General features: G+C 33.4%; 2 protein-coding genes across 10 annotated transcripts; one reads left to right on the forward strand and one right to left on the reverse strand.

Annotated features, from left to right (window-relative positions):
• Positions 1–200: 200 nt before the first annotated feature.
• On the reverse strand, positions 201–10047 carry Ptpmeg (protein tyrosine phosphatase Meg). Of its 8 annotated transcripts, none has more exons than XM_071697856.1 (19): positions 9906–10047; positions 9357–9679; positions 8886–8988; positions 7628–7839; positions 7429–7557; positions 7222–7270; positions 6930–7097; positions 6711–6831; positions 6544–6631; positions 6305–6457; positions 5989–6221; positions 5735–5905; positions 5270–5447; positions 4890–5057; positions 4623–4798; positions 4343–4542; positions 3877–4220; positions 3459–3743; positions 201–3371 (listed from the first exon to the last, which is right to left on the reverse strand). In XM_071697856.1, exons 3-19 carry the CDS (start codon positions 8899–8901, stop codon positions 3288–3290), a joined length of 2775 nt encoding a protein of 924 aa, XP_071553957.1. In that variant the 5' UTR covers positions 8902–8988; positions 9357–9679; positions 9906–10047; the 3' UTR covers positions 201–3287. The 8 variants fall into 8 exon arrangements, with proteins under 8 accessions (XP_071553957.1, XP_071553958.1, XP_071553956.1 ...); XM_071697857.1 differs by having other exon boundaries at positions 9357–9635; positions 9835–10037; XM_071697855.1 differs by having other exon boundaries at positions 9357–9728; positions 9835–10037.
• An 820-nt stretch (positions 10048–10867) lies between these two features.
• Positions 10868–16150, forward strand: LOC139768047 (46 kDa FK506-binding nuclear protein-like). Of its 2 annotated transcripts, XM_071697880.1 has the most exons (4): positions 10868–11103; positions 11298–11387; positions 14248–15334; positions 15462–16150. In XM_071697880.1, the coding sequence occupies exons 1-4, from the start codon at positions 11094–11096 to the stop codon at positions 15556–15558; spliced, it is 1284 nt and encodes a 427-aa protein (XP_071553981.1). In that variant the 5' UTR covers positions 10868–11093; the 3' UTR covers positions 15559–16150. The 2 variants fall into 2 exon arrangements, with proteins under 2 accessions (XP_071553981.1, XP_071553982.1); XM_071697881.1 differs by lacking the exons at positions 10868–11103; positions 11298–11387 and adding an exon at positions 11416–11653.
• The last annotated feature ends 746 nt before the right edge of the window (positions 16151–16896 follow it).

The following is a 16896-nucleotide window of genomic DNA, read 5'->3' on the forward strand; positions in this document are numbered from 1 at the left end:
TTAAAAAAATTAAAATTAAAATATTTTCTTAAAGTCCGGATCTTTGGATCTTTCACCAAAAAAATAATCTTTCTTAAACTAGTCTGCAATCATTGAGTGAGAACTATAGCATTATCTGTATCGATATGTACATAACCATTTATAATCAAATACAAATAATTATAAAAAAGAATTTGGGGAAAAAGTAATTTACAGAGGACTATCTCATAATAGTTTTATTTTATATTTCAAAAGTATATATGAACGAGACTAGACATCTATAAATTTTATTACCATCAAGATTTGTGACTTACTATATTAATGGTTGTTTATATGTTAATTTGTAATATTTGAAAGTAAAATTTTACAACACAAGCAACACATAAATCAAATATTTTACTTCGTATTTAACATGACTGTGTTCGGGGAGAATATATACAAGGCACTACGGTCTAAAATTTTGACTGATTATGGTATGTAAATGGTGTCTAAAATAAATTGACAAAGTATTTTTATTACTTATTTCTATATATAATCGACATGCACAATATATCGAATAAATTTTGGAAAAATATTTTAATGCAATATATTGCAAAGTGTAAAGACATTGATGTAATAACATATATTTAATTAAAATATTTTATATAAATATTTTAATAAATATTTGGAGAATTGCATATCGTGTTTACACAGACAATTGTACAATTATCTTAAGTTAAATAATAAGTGGACCTGTGACACATAACTCTTAATGTACATCTGTAAATAGTATAAATATTAAATCCATTACACATTGCTTTTATCGTCTTTAATGTATTCGAAATTTTTTATAGCATCAGCTTGTTTTATCTTAATATATTGATAAATTTAATTGGTTTATATTGTTTGTGTGTGAGTTTGATTTATACATGTACAAAATGTTAATTTTTGTATATAGTATATAATAAAATATAGGTAGTGAAAATATATTATAGGACGAACATAAAACAAAGAGGGAAAGGTGATTTACACACATATACATACATGATAATTTTGTTTTCTAATATGTACATATTTTATGATATACGTATATATATTAGTGGCGTTTCTTAATTTTTTCTTCACATATTAAAATAATTCTCAGCAATTTTGATTAGTTTTGCCAAATTAGATTTATCATATATCGAGTATATTGACATAAAGATAGACGTTTCACTTTTCCGTTCTTTCATGCACTGTAAAAAGAATATTAGTCAATTGTTGATGGAAAGTTTCGCAAAAGAGAAAGAACAAGCGAATGAAGTAGAAAGACAAAGTTATTGTATTTGTTCATGTAATTTAAAGACAAACTTCTATCCTTTTGACCACGCATGAAAGATTATAGACTATTGTTCTAATAATGTTTATTGTAATACGAGTTTGTATTAATACAAAAATAGATTATAAAATGCTGATGTTAATACATACGATGAAGTATTACATTATTAAAGAGTCCAGTAAATATATTGAAAAGAGCTCGTGAGATTCGTGAAATTAACTAGAAAATTGAAAGCTTCATACAAAGAGATATGTATGTTAGTATATCCATCTGATTTACACTGTGTAAAAAATAAATAATATATAAAATCGCATATCTATTAGATAATACAGTGTCCCACATCTATAATAAACATTTAATAATAAGAAAAGAATTATAATCTTGTAATTTGAATAGTACCTATCTAGAGAAACCAGTTACATATAGATTTTGATCAATGCATATTTTTCAAAGAATGTAAAACGTTCTTAGTTAAAAAGTGAGATTTTTAAAGTATTTTTAAATTGTTTGACTGCTTATATATATATATATATATATATATATATATATATATATATATAATATCATATAATAAAAAGAAGCTGCAATAACTTTCACGCTTTTACATAACTTTTTGATTCATTTCGGATACAACCATGTTCTTTATGTATGCAAGATAGCTGTAGTTTGTCTGCAAGCTGCCAATATTGAAGATTGTACTTCGCCCTGTGCCTTTAAATAGCTTCTGTATAATTATTTCTTTATGTAGGATGGATAAAATTTCGCAATTACAAAAATCGTAAAAATTTTATTGCGTCAATTGTTAATGATTGCTTTTATGACGAATTTGGAGTCGATTGGTGCATGGTAAATATTATACGAGAACATCGGTTGTTGCGTCTTTTCATTTTTGATTTCTTCATAATTGTCTATCTATTGAACTTTTGTTACAGAGAAATTATCTCCAAATTCATCCAAATCCATTGACAGTTGACGTGATAGCTAAATATCTAGTATATTAAATTTATTTAATTTGTATATATTTTGTTTACATCGCGTGCAATACTTCTTTTATTTATGTCATTGTATCTAAACTTTTTATCCATTATTTTCATAATTGTACTTCAAATTTGTAATGTAAATATATTAATTTATGCATTAATATTATTTTGTTGATCTCATGATTTTTCAATATATCTAATAATAAAAATTAGAAGTTTTTAATCAAATTTTCACAAAAAAAGAGATTAATTTTAAATCATCTAAATAAGTTAATGTTAACTGGTTAACATATATGCAGATATTTGCATTATATATGATAGCAGTTTTTAATTAATAGCAACTTCCACTTATACACTGAAATTGAATTAATTAATTAAAATGAATTTAAAATATTTCTATAAGATACAATATTGAAGAGGACAAAATATAAGGTAATATACGCAGATATATATAAATATATATTAATTTTTAAATTAATTACGATCCATTTTAATCTACGATTAAACTTTCGTAGATATATGTTATATCTTACAATTTTTGTTATATATATATATAATTAAATCTATTTTTATATTACAAATTTAGTAATAATATATCATAGTACATATCATTCTTTTAAGGCTTTCTAAATACGCGTCTCATAGAAATATTTTAAATTATTATAAAGCATTAATACTCGCGACAAAAAAATATGATCACATTTTGTACAAAACAATGTTTTGCATAAAGAAATGAAATAAATCACTAAAATACTAAATAGATCTTCTGTGCATAATAAAATTAAAGAGAAATGAAAATTTTACAATAGTGTATGAGAACTGGACGTCAGTTATGTATAAATGAGAGATATACTTTACGCAGAGTAAACATCTCTGCTTTTTTTTTTACTAGGATATGGTATATTAAATATATTATATTATACGTTATTGTCAAAGTATAAAACTACTTTCTAATGGCATGATGCTTGATGCAAGATGTGAGAGAAGAAATGGTATAATTACAAAATGCTGCCCATCTTGAATTTTTATTTTTATCTACTAAACTCGGGAAGTGGCTTGGCTATCCCTTCGCTATAGGCTTTATGGACTGCTTCACACACAAATCTATATTGACTCTGAAAAAAATATTTCATTCAAATAAACAGAGCAATATTTTATATTATCTAAACAGATATGAATTGGTAACAATAAATAAGACTTACAGCATTCTGTATCATCATTGCTCTCTGATCTCTCATAGAGCGTACAATATCTAATGGATACACTGGTTGATTAGCTTCAATTAAACACAATGCAGTTTCCATTAAAACTAATACACCGGTTCGCCCTATTCCAGCAGAACAATGCACAACCGCTGGTTCGACTATTCCAGTACGAGCTGCTCTAACGCGTTCTGTAAACGTAGTAAATTGTCGCCAATCACTAGGCACTCCGTGATCGGGCCAGCTGCAATACTGCATATGTGTTATATCTCTTTCCTCTCCAGTCTGTAAAGAGATATGTATATACGTATATAGATACCACGTGAAAATGCGCACATTATTATATTATCCGATATTAAACCTTATATATATGCACTAAGGAATACAATAAATTGTGACAATATAAAGCTTTACTCACATTAACATCGCGAAGTATGAATTCTCTAAAAATAAATGTATCCTCGACATTTTCTGCGGTCGATGTAAGCGTGAGATTCCTTAACGTGAGAGTCTCATTATATCCCGGCCAGTATTGGTGGCATTTCGCACGACCACGTTCAACTAGCGTTGTGAGCATAACGACAAGTGTACTACCCGCTTCTAAAACCATTTGCCAAAAATCGGCAACGGTGGAAGACAAGGGACCCTGCGTAGCAATATACCTATTAATAATGCCTGAACCTGGTATTTCCATGTTTACATAATTGGCATTGATGTAATCTCCATTCGCAGATCCCATCAAGATTACTCGAGTAACGTCATCTATAAAAAAAAAATACATATGTACAAATTATTTCAATAGCTACTTTATTTCAGATGGATGAATATCTTTAATAATTTATTAATATAATTAATTATTTTTGTTATAGAGGAAACTAACTTACACGGTGAAATATCCCGATAGCGATTTTTTGATTGATTTTCTGGCTTTTTCGATTCAAGTGACGTAAGTTCCGGATTTTTTCTATATAACTGCTCATATTGCGCAATAAGAGCACCGCTTGCTAGACCGTCCGCAAGCAGTAACATAGACTGGGCCAGTGCGTCAGATCCAATAGCTGCATGAGGCGCATCAGGTACATACCTTGCAATTCATTATAAATTAGATTTAGAGCTAAGTTCAATATACATAGGGAGAAACAACTATAATTTGGAGTTATATACCTATAAGGCGGTTCCTCTTCGGACGTCTCGTCAGTACCAGCTAATGCATTATACAAGGCGTTAGGTCTGACGGTTAAAGTAAGTTCACCAGACCCACGATCGCGTGATTGCCGTATTAAATTTACTACGCGTTCATGCAATAAACCACTCACATCGATTCCATTGATGTAAACAACCTGCGTAAATAAAATTTGTGTTTAACGATACATAAAAAAGAAATATCAAATTATTGATGCCGATAAAAGCATGTATTAAATGATTAAGTACTTGATCTCCTTCATTCAGTTTTGGGTAACAACGATCAGCGGGTGTATTCGGTGCTACTCGCGATACTAAGATTGGCATATCCAAATCTAATCCACCTTTTACATTAAAACCAAAACGACCTTGTTCGTCTGGCGTTAGAGATATGGTTACTAAACCATCTTCTAATATCTAAAATAATGAAAAATATATTTATTATATATCTATACTTTTATTTGTTAGATATTATGGTTCATATTCTCAACTCTCTTTTATCGATAAAAGCGCGCATTTATTTCTGAGATGTTATAGTTCACATACTATAGCATCTCAGAAAAAAGCGCACATTTACCGATAAAAGTGCGTCCAGAATACGGACCTATATGTATTTTCGATACACGTACTTGTGGAGCTGGTGAACTCGTAGGTTCGCTATAGTCTGGCAAATCGTAAATATTTCTTTCCGCAGTTGTATCATCGTCTGCATAACTGAACACTCGAGATCCTAACGCTGGAGAAAACGCTCCACCTTGTGTGTAGCTTCCTGTTATTTCTTCCCTCAAAGATAAAAAACCACCTTCACTATAAGAGGAGATAAATGAAACTAAAGATGCTAAATAAAAATAAACGTCAACCGCAAGTTATTTTTACTGTTAATTGATTTTACAAGTTATATAAATCATAATGTAAAAAATTATGTTGTACATTCCAGAACAATTATCATTTCTTTCATCAAATTTAGATAAATTTCGTAAATAAAATTTTAATCATTTACTTAACCTTCTATCTGTTGATTACTTATGTACACTTAAGAGGAGAGGAATTATAATTTTAAAATATCTTAAATATTATTATCATATGTAACTAACTCGTCACTTGGATTTCCTTCACCCCATGCTTGACGAGGTTCACGAGCACCGAGGGATTGAACCTTATTGTCATAAGATCGTGGAGGTCTTCCAGGAGGTATTGTCAGTTTTCCTTTGTCCTCAGTAACAGGTGCCGTTGCAATAGTATGAGCAATTTTTTTACTAGGTGAACTAAATGTTTAAAAAATGATAATAAAAATCCCTACAGAATATAGATTTGACAATATTCAACTATTGCAAATTGTTATAGTTACCGTATAAATGTTCTTTCCACACGTGCTCTATGTTTCCCATCTTCAACCGTTTGAAATTCCGTACGTCCTGAATATGTAAATCTACTACTTAAAGTAAGAGGAAACCGTTTTGGTCGCATTTTCGGACTGTGAAGTCTAAAGAAGGTATGGTGCTCAACACAAGCTTTCCACAAATTTTTGGAACTGCGATAAGTTTGCATATTAAAACCCAATAACGTGTCATAATTTTCAGACTGCAACATAAATTAGTTAATTCGCAAAAGTGACAAAAAAATGTTTGTTCATGTTAAACTAACTAACAAATAATGAAACTCACTTGTTCTCGTCGAAGCTGTATAAAAAACTGCTTTCTTTTAAAAGAGATTTTAACTATTTTTGACCATGAAAATACATTGATTTTTATGCCATTCTGAAATACAACCAGACCAATCGATGTAACACCTAACTGTATTTCTTTATTTGTTGAATCCTGTAAGACAAGCAAAGTATCTATGTACATTCTATGTTTATTTTACTTTACAAAAATACTTTTCGATCTAATATATAGTTACGTACCCTTGCTTTATGTAATTCCACCCCATACATGTCTAAACGCTTGGCATGATCTAAGAAGTTAAATTCTGCATCAGCTGGTAATTGTCCCCTATGGATAAAAAAGAATACATTTAATATCTAAGCAAATTACAAGATTTATAAGACATTGGATATAAAGATACACAAACTTGTGCAGTTTATGCAGCTCTGATATTTTCTTCTCCATTTCTTCTGTTTGACCAGGTATCAATTGCAGTTGTGAAAGATAGCCTGGCCCATGTTCCTCTGGATGATAATCTCCTAATTCAGCTGTATATGCATCAAATAAATAGATTTAATGTATCAACTTATTTTATTGATTTGCAGTCTAAGATTAAAATTATTGTATTATCTTTAAATACACTTACACTGAACTGTATAACTAGCAATTAAACAAGCAGTACTGGGTGGCAATTGAAGTTTTCCTTGAAGAATATCTCTACGTATTTGTAAATAGAACTGATATCTGGTATATTCTTCCTGTAGTTTACTAGGATCGGATACATAAAATTTTACTTTAAAAAAGAAATGTCCGCCTGTAACAAACAAATATACATTGTATGTTTGCAGCTGTATAATATATGAGAAGATAGTTGATTAGAAAATATATTTAGTTTTCATATAATTACAGATGTTTTGTTAAGGAAATAGGATCTTTACCCTTACTTCTTATCTGCTTTTTCACAGGTTTAGAAGGATCCAGCCATCTCTGCAAATATTTGTTAAAATTAATAACTTTTTAAATTAAATATTTTTTAACTATATTATTTACAGACAAAATTTATATGTACATATATTGAAAGGAAAAAAATGATTGTTATATGTAATACAGTAAATAATTCTGTACAACTTTTTAAGATACATTACCATCATATCAGACGTAGGAATAGTTGTGCTAACTCCATTTTCGGCATATTGTAAACCAAAGTAATCCTTTTCAATAAGTTCTAAATGTTGAAACACTAAGTCCAATAGAACTTGTCCTTTTGCTCGTTTCTATAATGCATACATTCATTTTTACTTGAATATAATTATTAGACCTCTTGAACGGATATTATGAACTTACATCTAATTGAAATGTATGCTGCGTTTCATCCAGGAAAGTAACAGTGGCTGATAAAGATTTTAGTCTGCGATTCCTCGCTAATTCAGCACCACGAACGTGGTAGCTCCCACTGGAGCCACTCAACGCTCTGCGCGATACACTCTCGATCATCTCAAATATACGAAGGCGTGTCAACCACCTTCTCGACACCACCTCTCTGCTATGCTGACCACCTGCGTTGAGAATTAAACAGATTATATGTTACGTCAATATTATTATAAAAACACACAATGCTTTGCTGACAATTATTTCATATAATTCAATCAATAAAAAACTTGTAAAGAATCCTACTTGAGCTCTTTATTTTATAAAATTTAATATAATTTATTCATATATTTAAACATAAAAGATAAAAATTAATGTTATGTCAAAATTATATTATTATATCCAAAAGTAATACAAACATTCAATTGTAAAACCAAGGGTTAAAGATTAGTATAAATAAGTTGAAATAAATATAAAACAGCACACAGTGATTTTAGATATACATGTTTCATCACTATATTAAGTTGGTGCATATAAAATGTTGGATATTTGAATTAGTAATAATTAAAACATTATATTCTTTTAAAAAAAGATAGCTCATTTAAACGAAATAAGGTTTAAACACGTGTTTTTTTTTAAAGCTTTATGAGCACAATAACTGTAACAATAACTATAATCATAGCTATATCGATAAACGATTAATTGTATATAAGATTGTGCTGTAAAATTAATATGACCAAAATATTGATACCAATATTTTCAATTAGCGACAATCCGACCTTTCGTATGCACCAACCTAACATTTAAAAGTATACATAAGATTATTATTATTCCATCAAGGTAAGCTAAAGCTAATATAAGCTATTTAGCTTAAGCTAAAGTTCGCTGATTATTAGTAATAAAGATTTATGAAGGCATATCTCTTTCTTGCACTCAAATTATTCATTAATGGATATATTTTTTATACATAAATAAATCAAGTTTTTGTTAAGATATATACTATAAACATCATAGAAAGGATTACGTTTTTCAGCTGCACTTTTCAAAATTCCTATACACGTTTCTCTGTTCTTTCTTCTATCCCTTACTTTTTGTACTTTTGTAAAATCTGAACTATATGTATAGTACCAATTGAAATATAAGAAAGTACAGCTGAAAAGAAGTTCTCTCGCAAAAATGGCCTTATGTTAATTAGCATTTCAAATCACAAATAGATACGAAAGTATATAATTACGTTTCAGAAATGTCATTAGATACAAGTTTACCAAGATTTTGGGTCAACAGTCCAACGTGAGTTACATAATCAAATTGCCAGAATAATGTAGAACGGGAATATTCTGAAAATAATTTATATACAAAAGAGAGAGAGAGAGAGAGAGAGAGAGAGAGAGAGAGAGAGAGAGAGAGAGAGAGTAGGACTGCGACTAATCACTATCGCATAATTGGGTCCTGTAATTTTTCCACGGCTGGCACATTGATATTGACAGGTAATATTTATATGTTTACATATAATTACTGTAGTAAATAAAAGAAATATACATGAAATTATTCGAACAACAATGTATAATGATACCGCAGGGATATTATTGTACCGTCGGCATGCAAAATCATTCCTCGACCAGGCGCACGACCAGTCGGAGCAAAGATACTCGGCGAATAAATTTAATTTGAGATTCGGCAAGTCAAGCCGACTAAATATACTCACATTCATGATACGTGCGACACGTTTCACGGGCGATCGCCGTGAAGCCCTGTACGCGGGACACGATAAATTGTTCCAAGCGTACATACGAGCCCGGGGGCCGCGCTCCCCTCAGAACAGCATTGGACTCTCGGGCGATACGCGCACAACAGGCTCCTTCTCATAATTGCGCGGATCCAAGCGCGGCCCGAACGGCGTGGATGCGCGGCATGACTTTTCGTCGTCGTCGTCGTCGTTGTCGGCGGCGGCGGCGGCGGCGGCGGCGACGGCGGAGCAACACGGCTATCGCGCGTTTATAAAGCCTTGTGTACACCGTGTACACGATACTAGAAATCGGTCCGAGTTTCGGTTTAAGCCAATGAAACTGCTGCTTTTCTGTAAGAGCTGCAAGTTGATTGGCTTAAACCGAAACTCGGACCGATTTCTACTATCGTGTACACAAGGCTTTACACGGCACACACGCAAAAATCGCAAATCGCACCTCGCGCGACGCCCCGCCGTGCAAAATTTCTAATCCACCACTTTCCACGGCCCCGCTTCTCTCATTCTTACCAACGTATAAGGTAAACGTCGGCGGAGCGGTCGGAGTCGGCTCCGGCGAACGGTTCGGTGGCGCGTGCGGACGCGTGCGGCGTGCGGCGACCAGCGACGTTCAATCAATCGCGGATAAAAAGCATTCCGCGCGGACAGGGGCTAGGGGCTTACAAAAATATATGCGCATATAATGCGGGATCTATTCAGGTGCGGCGTACGTATATACGTACATACATACATATGTATATACGTATGCATATGTGTGCGAATGAAATGAAAGCTAAGTAGCGCACATGAAATAGCCGTGTTTTGCGAGTTTTGTTGTGGAGCGAGGGCTTTAATCGGTCTCCAACATCCCGATTACGCGAGAAACGTTTGACGTTTGACGCTTAGTAGAAAACGCGGTTGTCAGGTTTGTGTGTGTGCATATATGTGCATATGTATGAACATATGTAGGGCGCACGCACGAATACATATGTATGCGTAGCAGAAGGAGATCAAGCACACACACATATATATATATATATATATATAAAACAAAAATGATAGTTCAAGGGTATGCATAAAGGCAGTAGAGCGTGCTGTCGTCGGCGGTGCTAGTAATTTTTGGGCTACGATCGTGCCAGTCCTTTCTCATTACGACGGTTGAGCGATCGATTCACTAGGCTTGAGCCTAGTTTACACCGATCACTTGATACGCGTATTAAATAGTAAATAACTAGTAAATTAGTTTCATTATTGGCTGATCAGCTCAAATATACTTTGATACGCGTATCAAGAGATCGATGTAAACTAGGCCGATCGACTTCTTGGACGCGAATCCGATTGGTAGAGCGAGAAGCGTGCGCCAATCGCAAGAGAGTATGTCCGTAAAATTCGTAGGTCTGTTTGTGTCGCTTACACTTTTTGCACTTAGAATCTTCTCTCTCTTTCTCTCTCTCTCCAACGTTCGCAAGCAACACGAACAAACCTGTTGTTGTTGGCGCTACCACGCATGCGCAGAATCTTTCCCGTTCGATACCACCTCCACTGCACGTGACCACGTGGGCAATAAATTCGAAGTATTCGAAATTCGAACCCGGTCGACCGCATTTGTTCGGTAGGAGTCATCCAGGACGGACGAACTTCGCTCTCTCTCTCTTTGGGCCGGGCCAGTCTTCCGTTTTAACTTGAAGGATTCTCACGACGAGCTCATAATCAGTCAACATGCTTTGGTGTAAGGCACACAAAAATTTATTCTGTAAATGTTAATAAAATCCGTGAATATCGCAGCCAGCGATCGCTATTCCGTCCGCTTTGGAATCGAGGAATCTGGCTGCACGTGTCGACTGCGTCGAGACTGTCGAGACGAAAATCGTGAAAGAGCTCTCGTGACGTTACGCCTAATTCCGCGTGTTACTTGTATTACAGCATTGGTAATGCAGTCGCACAAGAAGTACTCGCAGCGGGTGGAAGAGCCGTTCCACGTGACCATGGCGAGTCTGGACATCTCGAAGACCGGTAAGATATAACTTACGACGCTTTCGTGAAATCCCAACAGCATACCTGAAACCCGCTCTGTTTCCATCTTATTACGTCACACCACGTGTACGTCTTTACATCTTATGCGTGTTCGCGCGTAACGGCGTGCACGTGGTGTGAATTCTAACGCCGTTGTCGCCGTTAAAAGCATAAACACTGTAAGAATCGGCAATAAAATATAACAACAAATACAGTCCAAAAACCTTGCACTGAGGGCATAATTTTTTTTTATTTTATTTCGCTTGGTAAGTAGTGAAATAGGCCTGCAACTCACCCCGAAATATGTTACCGAACCGGCAACGACGAGATAACCAGCTCTAATAACTATGAAATATCGAAAGTACATCGTGTGACAAGTAAATAAACGAAAGTTCGCTAAAGTTCGCGCGTCGGAACAATACAAAATAGCGTCTTGAACATAGAGTACGGTAGGATTCTTCTCGATTTTTTTTCATATCTTTGGCTTGATAAAATTTAAATTATTAGTATCGAATTTTATTCAGAAAAGTGTAAACTTTAACAATATGCATTATAAAATAGTCAAATATATCATTAATACAATGAAATTTGGCGAAAAGTCAAATTTTTCGATATTTTTTTTATATTTTCTCTAATAAAACACGCCATAACTTTTTTGTGGTTAACTTTTCGACAAAAATGTTCAAATGAAAGTTGTAGAGCGTACTTTTTTACATAAGAAACACCTATAATGGTAGATACAATGATGTTTAAACGTACGTGAAGAAATTTTAATTACGCACGAGGTTGTTGCGTACTATGGCGATCCATAGCCATATTATACCTAAAACTTTGAATACATTTGCTTTCAAGTAGTAAAATGATTATGAACTAACCATTATTGTTATTCTTACTATTAGGACAAGCCGGTCGTCGTATGGTGTCCCACTATTATTATTATTATTATTATTATTATTACTTTATAATTATTGCCAGAGCTCTTTTAGTTCCAATCATAAATCTACTTACGCACAATACCACGGGAAGGATAAGAGTTGGACTTTAAAAGTGCATGTTTTTTTTACTTTTTTTGTACTTTTTTAATTTACTTTTGTGTTTTTTTTTAATATTTTTGAAGTTTTTTTAATTTTTATGTTTTAATATAATATATTAACGCGAAGAAACTTATTCATCATCCTCACTCTCGTCATTTGAATTATTGCCACATTTTCCAGTACATTTGCAAATTTGACTGCAGGACAAATCAGCAGCACGGCAAGGACATGAAATAGATGTTCCGCAAGAAAAACTTTTTGAACTACAGTTACATATATATTTTTGTAGTAATTGAAAACTTGTAGGACCTTCAAAATAAACGGGAATCAGTTGTCCATTAATTAATTGCCATCCGTACTCTTTTGGATCAAGAATTTCAATGACTGGGAAATGAGCATTTTTCCACACATATACTTGCCACGTACATCTTTTTAAGTGTTGAAGAAAAGTAGGAAATGCAGGTGGCAGTTTTTGTAGAGATAGTTTTAATTTTGCCAATGTAACGCGCATTTCATTTATATCGCTGTGTTTGTCAACGTGCTTTCTTTTTGTATCGTAAAGTCGAGAAATAAATTTTGTGCAGGCAATAATAATATCTTGAGTTATAGTTTCTCCGAGATTACTTAAGATCTCTAAGTCGGAAACTGGGAAATTCATTGCAATTTATATATCTTAAGGCTCTGGCAGGATCGAACGCAACGGACGGACGCACGCAACGCTAAACGGAGATCATATCACGTACATTTGGGCAGCATTGTATCTACCATTATAGGTGTTTCTTATGTAAAAAAGTACGCTCTACAACTTTCATTTGAACAGTTTTGTCGAAAAATTAACCAGAAAAAAGTTGTGGCGTGTTTTATTAGAGAAAATACAACAAAAATATTGAAAAATTTGACTTTACGCCAAATTTCACTGTATTAATGATATATTTGACTATTTTATAATGCATATTCTTAAAGTTTACACTTTTCTGAATAAAATTCGATACTAATAATTTAAATTTTATCAAGCCAAAGATGTGAAAAAAAATCGAGAAGAATCGGAACGTACTCTATGTATGTTTAAGACGCTATTTTGTATTGTTCCGACGCGCGAACTTTAGCGAACTTTCGTTTATTTACTTGTCACACGATGTACTTTTGATATTTCATAGTTAGAGCTGGTTATCTCGTCGTTGCCGGTTACTCGCATTTTAGAAGGCTTTTGGCGGTTGAGTTGCAGGCCTAAAAGTATTATCCCAAAACTTAACCCCTCCTCCTCCCCCTCTCTAATGTCGTTTCAAGAGAGAATAGATTAACGAGTTTGTTTTCTATTGCTGCACTAGCTTCAAGAATTATTCACGTACTAAAACGTGAGAGTCTCGTATGTACGTTTCTCACGCTTCAATGTACGACTGCGTTTTATTTACTGTCAGTGTTGAAAATGTACAGTGCGCGTGACGTAAACTCGAGATTTTCAGTACTGGCAGTGAATATCGGAAAGCAGCCTATATGCACACTTCTCGAACTGATGCAGCCAGTGCGGCAATAGAAAAGACTCCCAAGATTTCAGCAAGTCAGGATAAATGTGTATTGTATCGGATGTTTTTTATTTGCATCGCGAATTGTATCCCACGCGACAATGGCTGCGTTCAGCAGAGAAAGCTTTGCAACTGTTGTAAAATTTTCGTGAATTTGATGAGTGTTATACTCTTAGCTCCGGCCAAAATTAAAAGTGTACACAAATCAGATTCACGACTTTTACAATTTGTTGCAAAACAGTTTTCCCTGCTGAACGCAGCCAATTGTGCTTGAAAATCCTTATTGTCTCTTTTTTTTCACAGATGATCGTCTAATACAAGTAATGGTGGTTTTTGGTGGGAATGAAACGAGATATCTGCTTTGCTCTTTAAACAAGAAGAACGTGTGGCAAGTACCGCTCAACTTACACATGGAAAAGGGAACTTTTATATCACTTTCATGCAACGGCGGAGGTTACGTACACTTAACTGGGTATTACAAAAATCCCAAGTTAAGCGATCCCAGCGCTGTGATATCGAAAGTTATACCTGCGCATATTCATGAAGACATAAATACTATAGACGACACAAAGGACTATTTGAAACAGAACCGTGAGAAAGTAGAATACCAAAGAATAATACACGGATCCTGGCTGGTACAAAAGATAAATACAGAAAAAGAAAACCAAGAAAATGAAAGAAAAGCCAAGTCGAAAAGAAAAGCAAATTCTCAGGAAGACCAGGCAGCAAAGCGCACGAAACCGTCGGCTAACTCCAATGAGAATCGCAGTAATGATGATAATTGTGATCAGAATATAGAAAATTTAGGAAATCTTATTGAGGATAATAATTACAAATATGAAAATGAGGACAGCTCCGATTGCGATGAGGACACGGACGACTCAGATTGCGATGAGGATGAGGACGAGTCTGATTACGATGGTTATTCCAGTAGCTCTTCCAGTGATATTGCTGATTATACGTCAACATCATCATGCTGTGATAGCGATAATGATGAAATCAAGATGCAAAATGAAGAGGACACATCTCAAGGGGAAGAAAAAAATGAAAAACAGCAAGGGAAGAAAGTAACCGGTGAAGAAGCTATCGAGAAACAGAAAGATAAGAAGAAAAAGAAAGGGGAGCAGCAAGGAAGTAATAAATGGATTATGTCCGGTGGTGTACGAGTGGAACGGCTAAAACCTGGCACCGGCAAAGTCGCGGAAGTGGGCAAATTTGTCGCAATTTATTTGGATTGTGTCATGCTTGGGTTTGAAGCAACAAAGGTCAGCTTAGGAGCACGTGGCTTCAGATTTAAACTCGGTACGGGTTATGTGCCCCGCGGTGTGGATGAAGGAATAGTTGGAATGAAAGTTGGCGAAAAACGTCGTCTTATAATACCACCGATGGGGTATGTATAGCATTCGCTTGTGCTGCTTGATCATGCATTCCAATTTGTTTCACGGTTCTATATTTTAATGAGGGTCATCTTCACAATTTTGAAAAATATGTAAATTTCGTACATTTTTCTTTTACAGAAAGGGATCTAGAGGCACTACTGTGAAACCACGTGTCCCTCCTTGTTCCACACTTATATATGACGTCGGACTTATAGAAGTCGATGATAAATATTAATAATCTAGATAATTCTTGTAAATAGTTTAAGGATCTTCTTTCAAATACGTTCCTCGCGACTACTACCTCAATAGGATAAGAGACATTTTTTTTATCTTATTTAATCTTATTTACGTAAAGGCAAGAAATATTTTCTTAGAAAAGCGAATAAAACAAGAAAAGAAACGTTTTATATAAAATTATCGATATATCTCTTGATACTAATAGCCGTTGCACAATGCTAGGCAATAGCGATAGGCGATAGCAATAGCGATAGCGTCAAAATACAAATATATCGTAGACTCGAAACATTTTAAAACTAGAAACGCGTGTCTCAGCACAAATCTGAATGCTGATTAGTTGGCTACAAGGCGATAGATACAGAATTCGTCAGAAATTTCGTTATCGTTATCGTCGCATTGTGCCACGGCCATAACTTGGTAACTATCGACGTATCTCCTTTTTGTATCCTCTCAAAAAATATTTGTCAAGTCTAAAGATTATCATATATAATTTTTAGAGTAAATATTTTGAAGTTCCTATAGATTTTAGTCAATCATCGATAAGATAGCGTTTATAAGAATTGTTCAGAATAAATATTCATGATTATTAATTGGTAAACTCTTAAATTATTGAAGAGATAATAAACATCGACTCTCTCAATGATATTTTTGTAAATATCAGTGATTACCTCATGATATAACATTAAATTTACACTTTATCTTTATGGATGTTTCATAAATTAATATTTCTCTATAATGCAATTATAGAGATTGTAGAACTGTTCTTTTTCTATAGTTACCATTCATATGGACAGTACAACATGGACAATAGCAATTAAATGCAAATTTAAATAAAGTAATTCACATTGTAGATGAATATACATATAAAACATTCAAGTAATAAGTCATAAATTTAATGTCATAGGTTGACCGTTAAAACTTTGGCAGTCGCCGGAAGGTTGATAACAGAAGATTGATCTTGGTGTTTAGTATTAAGTAAACTATGTTTATAAATCTTCAATAGTAATATGTCATTTTGATATTTTAACACGCACATTTTCTAGAAATTCTATTGCTCCAAATTACATATTAGAGCATTAAAGCAGTATGAAAGTAAAATGCATAACAGTTTATATACGTTATATATTTATTATATTATACATGAAATAATTATGTTCCGTTGAATGAATCTGTCATATGTGCATACGTATATGTAACAAAAATTTCTTACACACAAACTACACAACTAATAGTCTTCATACAATTTAATATGTGCTAATACGTTGACATAGAATACCACATACAGAATTACATAATTTAATTAATCAAAATAAGAGATTACCTTATTTTTTAGTCC

Source organism: Temnothorax nylanderi, unplaced genomic scaffold, assembly GCF_030848795.1.
Source record: "Temnothorax nylanderi isolate EJ_2023f unplaced genomic scaffold, tnyl_v1.0 TNYL_tig0013_pilon, whole genome shotgun sequence".
NCBI classification, from domain to species: domain Eukaryota; kingdom Metazoa; phylum Arthropoda; class Insecta; order Hymenoptera; family Formicidae; genus Temnothorax; species Temnothorax nylanderi.

Excerpts from the sequence above, each read along its gene's own strand:
- Ptpmeg (XM_071697856.1), bottom strand. Across the intron at positions 7,271-7,428 it reads TTCCTACGTCTGATATGATG|AGATGGCTGGATCCTTCTAA; the intron begins GTAATGTATCTT and ends AAATATTTGCAG. Across the intron at positions 6,222-6,304 it reads TACAGCTTCGACGAGAACAA|TCTGAAAATTATGACACGTT; the intron begins GTGAGTTTCATT and ends TTTATGTTGCAG.
- LOC139768047 (XM_071697880.1), top strand. Across the intron at positions 11,388-14,247 it reads TCTGGACATCTCGAAGACCG|ATGATCGTCTAATACAAGTA; the intron begins GTAAGATATAAC and ends TTTTTTTCACAG. Across the intron at positions 15,335-15,461 it reads CTTATAATACCACCGATGGG|AAAGGGATCTAGAGGCACTA; the intron begins GTATGTATAGCA and ends TTTCTTTTACAG.